General features: G+C 32.9%; 1 protein-coding gene and 1 pseudogene across 1 annotated transcript; both read left to right on the top strand.

Moving 5' to 3' along the window:
- The first annotated feature begins 317 nt into the window (after positions 1-317).
- Positions 318-2603, top strand: LOC133037840 (phytosulfokine receptor 1-like; annotated as a pseudogene).
- A 2842-nt stretch (positions 2604-5445) lies between these two features.
- Positions 5446-7129, top strand: LOC133037841 (polygalacturonase inhibitor 2-like). The gene has a single exon (XM_061115492.1). The coding sequence runs from the start codon at positions 5517-5519 to the stop codon at positions 6123-6125; it is 609 nt and encodes a 202-aa protein (XP_060971475.1). The 5' UTR covers positions 5446-5516; the 3' UTR covers positions 6126-7129.
- The last annotated feature ends 1196 nt before the right edge of the window (positions 7130-8325 follow it).

The raw sequence follows: 8325 nt of genomic DNA on the forward strand, positions 1-8325 counted from the left end.
TATCATTATACAGTAAATTAGTTGTGAAATTTAATTGTTTTACTAAAAAAAATTGATAAAAGAAATAATAACTATACTGTAGAAACGTAAGTGAGTTAACTAATTTATAATATTAATTTAATTAATCTATAATAATATAATAGATTTTTTTATACCTTATATACTATTTTTTATTTTTATTTTTAACGGTTTAGGTTGCTCTAGTAATTTTTATCTGGGTTGCTATGTCGATTTTATGATTAAAATTATTTTTTTAGTTACTATGTGGGTTGTTATATGTACTTCTATGAAAATGTAAAAAAAACTGCATATATAAAATGGGTGCTTTAGATTTCTTAATCATCCTCAGTTTTATACGATGTTTCTTACAATCTCAGGCTCAAAGCCTATCATGCCACCCAAATGATTTTTAAGCATTACAAGATTTCGTGAGGGGCTTGGAAACAGTGATTGATGGGTGGGAATCTGAATCCTATTCTGATTGCTGCAAATGGAAAGGAATCACATGCCATTCTTCATCTATTGGGAAAGTTGTAGAGTTAGATCTTGCAGAGAAGAAACTTTCTGGTAAGCTCTCTGAATCACTGAAAATTTGGATCAGCTGAAAGCTCTCAATTTGTCCCACAACTTTTTTAAAGGCTCCCTTCCAAAATCACTCTTCCACTTACCAAATTCACAAGTTCTAGACTTGAGCTCTAATTATCTAACAGGCTCAATTTCCACTGTTATTAATTTACCTTCAATACAAGAGTTAGATATCTCTCAGAATTCCTTGGAGGGTTTTCTTCCACCTAGTATGTGTGACAATTCTTCTTCACTTAGATCATTGAATCTCCAAAGAAACTACTTGCAAGGTAATCTTCCATCACAACTTGGGAACTGTAGTTCATTAGAGTACCTTTTTCTTGGCCAAAATAATCTTAATGGTGAAATAGCAGAAAGTATAAATAAGTTGCAAAAGCTAACTCAATTGAGCCTTAGAAACAACAAGTTTTCAGGGCTAATTAGCCAAAGGATCAGTAACCTCACCAACCTTGTTCAATTTGACATATCTTCTAATGCATTTTCAGGAACCATTCCAGATGTTTTTCACAGCATTGGTAATTTAGAGAAATTTGTTGCCTTTTCAAACAATTTTACTGGTTTTATTCCTCTCTCCATGTCAAATTCTCCCACTCTTACTGTACTAAATCTTAGGCACAATTCCTTAGAGGGTTTGGTTAATCTTAACTGTTCAGCAATGGTAAAATTGGCTACTCTTGGTTTAGGTGGTAATAGGTTCAGTGGGCCTATTCCAGATAATCTCCATTCTTGTCAAGCTCTGAGTACTTTAGATCTTTCTCGCAATAAATTCACAGGTCAAATACCAGAAAGCTTCAAGAATTTTCATAGTCTTTCTTACTTCTCTCTTTCAAATACCAGAAACTCTAATCTTTCTTCAGCCTTGAGAATCTTTCAGCATTGTGAAAACCTTAGTACTTTGTTCTTCACCTTAAACTTTCATGGTGAGCAGTTGCCAGCTGATCTTACCATTCATTTCAAAAAGTTGAATGTTCTCATTATTGCTAACTGCAGACTCAGAGGCTCAATACCACAATGGTTGAGTAGAAGCAACCAATTGAAACTATTGGATTTGTCATGGAACCACTTGGATGGAACAATTCCTTCATGGTTTGGTAATTTCAAGTTCCTCTTTTACTTGGACTTATCAAAAAACTCATTCAGTGGCGAAATCCCAAGAAGAATAACTGAGTTAAGAAGCCGTATTGATATGGATGTATCCATGGACAAAACTCCAATGGACTTCACCTTTTCATGGAAGAGAAATGTAAGTTTAAGTAGGTTGCAATACAATCAACTGATGAGTCTTCCACCAACTCTAGATTTGAGTTATAACAAGCTTAGTGGATCAATCTTGCCCGAGTTTGGTAATCTTAAAAAGCTTCGATATTTAGATTTGAAATTTAACAACCTATCAGGACCAATCCCAAGTAACTTGTCAGGGTTGAGAAACTTAGAGGCACTGAATTTTTCACCACAAACTTTCTGGGACGATTCCCTCATCGTTGGAAAGTCTAAGCTTTCTATCAAAGTTTAATGTTGCTTACAACCAATTGCATGGAAAGATCCCTTCAGGGGGTCAGTTTTCAACCTTTCCAAGTTCAAGTTTTGTTGGAAATATTGAGCTTTTTGGTGATGATTACACAAATATTATTTGTGCAAAAGATGAGTCGTCCACTATTCCAAGGGAGACAACCCATCAATCACAAAGAGATAAAAGCTTTACAAATGGGATAATTGTTGGAGTTGCCTTTGGTTTTGTGTTTGTGTTTGGAGCTTCATTATTCCCTGAAATCTTAAGATATGCTGGCCCCATGAAGAGATTAAGGAGTCACTAATTGAGCATTAATCCAACTTAAAATTGTTCAAATATTGTAATGTGGAAATTAACATTCGGCTTCAATGGCTTGTTTTGTTTATGTGTTTGGGTGGTGTTTATTTGTTTCTACGGAGTTTGGAACTTGTGAAATTATTATGTGTTTGTTTTGTGATGGCCTTTTCAGCCTTTGTTCAATGTAATTTGTGCTCTTCCTTGGTTCCAACCCTGATGACAGGAAAAGTACCTTTGGCATGTTCCTTGGTTCCAACCTTGTATTGTGATCTTCAAAGAAGCAGAAAACTGTCTCTCGATCGAGTAAAGAAGCAGAATATTGCAGCTAGGGCTATTCAAAAAAATTTACAAACCGCCCAAACCAAACGGAATAAACCGACAAAAAACACAACCCGAATAACTTTACGAAAAATTCAAACCGCCCAATGAATATATTGGACGGGTTGAATATTATTCTAACCCGCCCAAATAACCCGAATAAACCGAATAAACCGATTTACATATTTTTTACTAAAATTATCTATAATATAATATATAAATTGCGTTTAATAGTTAAACTATTTTACATTTAAAGTTTGTATTTTATAGTGTCTAATTTGAAATTTAAAATTTATAGTTGATAACGGTATTTGAATACTGAAGTTGAAACTTAAAATTTACATATGAGTATATTTTTTTTATTCTATTTTTTAAAAAATATTGTTTAATACTTTAATGTTTATTCAATTTATATTTATTTTTTAACATTAATTTAAACTATAACTATTTTAATCTTGAAACACGTAAACTATACATTTATTTTTTCAAATCAATTATTTGAACACCAAAAACTAACAATAATAAAAAAAAATAAAGATCGGTTTAAACGGGTTAACACGACCAAACCGACAAAAATTATTGGACGGGTTGCATTTTTTTTATTTTTTTCATTGGATGGGTTACAATTAGATATTTGCAACCCGACAATTATATTGGATTGGTAAAAATATACTATAATCTGACTAAACCGACCGATGTACACCCCTAATTACAACCTTGCTCATACTGCTGCAGAAATCACTTGGATTCAAGCTCTCATTGCTGAGATTGGTCTGTAACTGCAAACTACTCAAACTAGCTGGTGTTACAATCGAAGTTCGGTTCTGATGGCTGTCAACCTAATTCTTCACTCACAGTCACAGACCAAGCATATTGAGTTGGATTTATACTTTGTGCGTGAAAGAGTTCTGAACAAACAATTGATTATCAAGTATGTTCCTGCTTGTGATCAAATAGTCCACATCTTAACTAAAACTTTGTCTAGTACTCGTTTTGTTTTTCTAAGAGACAAACTTAATTTAGCTTCTTTAGCTATACTAAAAAAAGGAGAGGTGTTAGATAATATTAGTTTTCAAGTTTTAGTTATAGGACTGAACATTTCGAGCGGGTTCGACTCGAACTCGAACTGGTGAACCCAAATTTTTATTTTAAAAAAAAAATATTCAGGCGAGTCAGGTTCAACCCAATACCCTTTGGGCGGGTTCACAGGTTGAGTTTTTAGGAGTACCAGGATTTCGGGTTGAAACCGAACCCGCCTGCCAACCTGCATATTAAATATATTATATATATTTTTTTATTTTTTTAATATATTATATATATTAATTGAAAAATAAAAAGAATTTAAAATAAAAAACCTTAAAATTGTTATATTATATATGTTTAATTTAATAAATAAAAAAAATAAAAGAAATAATTATTTGAATAAAAAATTAATTTTTTAAAAGAGTTGACTGAGTTGACCGGGTCAACCCGCCAACCCAGTCAACCCGGCCAACCGAAACCCGCCAACCCGCCAACTCGTGCCCTATCCTAGTTCGGGTTCGGTTTCATTTTTTTGAACCCGAAACCCGTAAATTTAAAATCTGATAAACTCGTCCGATGTTCAGCCCTAATTAATTATGCTTTTCGATTATGGTTGTTATATTTTCTGTTATGACAGATGTACTTTAGTTAGTTAATTTTTCTTTCTTCAGTTGTATATATTTTAATGAAGATTATTTTCTCCATTCTGTTCTTCTTTTCAACAATATCTACACCATATCATATATATACTCTATTCTATATAATATATATTTTCACATTACTTTTATATGTGTATGTTTTGTTTCGAATTGTAACTTTGTCCTTATCTTTTTTTTTCTTTATTTGTATTTTGTGATTTAAGATTGTAACATTTTTTAATTTAATCTCTAGTCCTTATAATCTTTTTCTTATTGTATAAAGTTGTAATTTTTTTAGTCTCTTTGTTTATCATATTATTCTTCTATTGATATCTTATATTTTCCTACCATAATTAATCCAACTTACATATACAATATAGAGGTCAAAAGTTCAAATCTCATAAACACTTTTAATTTTAATATTTAAAGCTTACTTTTTGCCATCTTCAAACAAAAAATAAATAAATAAAATTCCCCTTGATTTTAATTTTGCTCCGTGCTAGACGTTGTCTAATAATAATACTCTTTTTAAATAATATTTTATACAAAAATCTTTTAAAATGATTAAACTACATTTCTTTCAAAAAAAAAATAAATAAATAAACTACATGAAAACGTGAAAAAAAAAAAAAAACAAATACTTTTTCAGCCAAAGGAAGACTTTGCATGGCTGCTATCTATTGTTTTATTATAGTTATCAGTTTGACAATATAACTCTTTAATTAATAATTATCCGTTATATTAAAAATTAATGGCTAACAAGCCGCCACCTCCCAATTCTATCCATGTGATCATTTATTTTGAGTCCTAATATTTACTCAACTAGACACACACATCCACAGCACTCTTAACCACAATCAAATTCAACATCTTCAACAAAATCTAATCTTTAATAAAAATATTCTTACTAGTAACAACCAAACCACACCATTAAATCTTAGAAAGGTTATGTAATGCACTCCAATATATAATTAAGTGCAAATGTCATTACTCGTCTCATCTACACTTATTTAAACACAGCCAAAGTCAACATTGTCAACACAATCCAATCTTCAATAAAAGCTTCTCACAATCACATCACTAAATCTTATATATCAACACTTATCTTCACTTGGATCATCTTAGTTTTCTCCCAAAACCCAAAAATGAGCAAACTTCATCTCACCCTCTTCCTCTTCATCACCATTATTCTCACCCACCAATGTGTCAAAGATGCCTCAGCCGCCTGCCACGTGGACGACGAATCGGCTCTACTGAGCTTCAAATCCGGCATCACAGTTGATCCTTCAGGCATGCTCAGCTCTTGGAAAAAAGGTACTGACTATTGCTCTTGGCCGGGTATTAACTGTCGGGTCAACAATCGAGTCACGGAGCTTTCGTTAGTGGGTCAACCCGATCAACCCAAAAGCTTCTTATCTGGTACAATCTCACCATCTCTTGCAAAGCTCAGATTTTTAAGCGGCCTTTACCTTCAAGATCTTCGAAATCTCACGGCTCCATTTTCGGGTCTGCTTTTTCAGCTACCCAACATAGATTTTGTCTACATTGAGAACAACAGGCTTTCGGGTTGGATACCCGAAAACATTGGGGATTTAGCCCGTTTAGGTGCCCTTAGCTTATACGGGAATCGATTCACTGGAACGATTCCGAGTTCAATTTCGAAGTTGACTCAGTTAACTCAGCTCAAACTCGGTGGGAATCTCTTCACTGGGTCTTTCCCAACTGTGATCCAAAACCTAAAAAACCTAACTTGATTGTATTTAGATCGAAACCAGTTTTTGGGTCCTTTACCAGAAATTTTCAGGTCATTTTCAGAGCTTAGGTTTCTCAATCTTTCTCACAACAAATTTTCCGGGAAAATGCCAAATTCAATCTCGACCTTGTACCCAAAACTAACTTTCCTAGAGCTAAACCACAATCTTTTCACTGGGAAAATCCCAGATTTTCTAGGAAAATTCAAGGTGTAAAAGAACACAGAGAGAAAAGAATGTTGGAATTTATTTTACCAGGATCTTAGATCTACTCACAAGTATGTTTATGAACACCCTAAATATGAACTTTCTAAAACGATGAAATAAACACGTATAAAGTTTAAGAACCTTACATTGGGTGCAGCAGAATTAAATGACTCCTTCCGTTCAGATCTCTAACCCTTGTATCCTTTCTGTAGCAGAGTATTATCAAGATCTGAACTTGGATCTCTTTCTCTGGATCTTTGATGCTGAAACTCCTTTGCTGATGATCTTTCTTCACGATCTTCCTCACTATGATTGAGGTATTACTTGTTGTGTGTGGGCACTACTCTAATCACTAAGGTAAGTTCGAAATATGAAGGAAGAAGAGAGAGAGCGGGTGGCGGCCAAGGAAGAGAGAGAAGGCTCAGGTTTTTCTGATTCAGAAGTGTAATTTTCCTGAAGCCTTCAGTATCTATTTATAGCATTCCACTAGGGTTATGTTTGAATTATTTGGCATTAAAATAATGAAAATATCAGTTTAAAATGCCTATAAAAGTGGCCGGCCATGGCTTGATGGATTTGGGCCTTGCTTTTTGTAATTTTGCAATTTTAACACTTTTGTATCTGATTTTCTCAAAAATGCTAATTTTCTAATTCAACCATTTAAATGCCAATTCTAACTATTTAATAACTATAAATAATTATTAAATAATATTGTCATTTATCATATTTATTAATTGAACCGTACAAAGTATCATAATTAACAAATATGCCCCTATAAACTCTTTCTTTACAATTTCGCCCTTACTTAGTGAAAATTTCACAAATAGACATAGTCTAATTTGTGAATTATAATTGATTAATCAAAACCAATTACATGAGTCTTACAAACAATATTATCTCAACTAGTGCGGGGACCATGGGTCTATATAACCGAGCTTCCAATATGTAGATCAAGAATTTAGCACTAAAATTCACTAACTAATTAATTCTTCGTTGAATCCACGCATAGAACTTAGAATTGCACTCTCAGTATATAGAATGCTCTATATGTTCCACCATATAGACGCATCATTAGTTATCCATTGTTATAATCCTAATTTGATCAATGATCCTCTATATGAATGATCTACACTGTAAAGGGATTAGATTACCGTAACACCCTACTATGTATTTGATCCTTAAAACACTTGACCCCGTATAAATGATATTTCAGCTTATGTGAAATGAGTACTCCACCATTTATGTTCGTTTGGTCAAGCTCGAAGGAGATCATCCTTTGCTTACTATTCGCCAGATAGAAGCTATAGATTCCATGTTTATGCTAGCGCTCCCACTCAATTGCACTACCGTGTTCTCAAAATGTACGTATCACCCTGACCTAAAAGTAGGCTTAACTAACAAATCAAAGAACACGAATAGCCTTTCAAGATTGAGCCTAATCATAACAGGATTAAGAACATTTGATCTAGGATGAACTTGGCGATATTGACTTGAATAGATTTTACGGTAAGTTTAATTAAATCTAAGTCAAAGTTCAATATCGGTCCCTTCCGATGCATACTCCATGCATCCAACTTGAGCTTTACTTTAACCAATGTTCTGGAAAGAACATAGCATTTCTCCAAATGCAAGTAAACTCTTGTTGTAGATTATCTTATCAGTAAAACCCTGTGTCTGATAAATCTAGGAAACTTTATTCACATAGTCATGTTTACTTTCCAATGTGATGACAACACAATAAACAGGATCAAGTATGTGAAAAAGGTTTAAGATGAATTTATAAATCAAATAGACACGCAATTGATAATGTGAACCAAAACATACACAAATGAATGAAAAATACTTCTGTTTCTTTATTGATGTTGAATAAAATAGATTACATTGAAATGGAGTTTTATTTATGGCATAAAACCTAACAAAGAATGCTAATTGAGATTAGCTTTGCAAAAACTAATCAACAACTAGAGAAACCTTTATTTATAGTACAGAAAATTTG

Source organism: Cannabis sativa, chromosome 5 (genome assembly GCF_029168945.1).
Source record: "Cannabis sativa cultivar Pink pepper isolate KNU-18-1 chromosome 5, ASM2916894v1, whole genome shotgun sequence".
Taxonomy (NCBI): Eukaryota; Viridiplantae; Streptophyta; class Magnoliopsida; order Rosales; family Cannabaceae; genus Cannabis; species Cannabis sativa.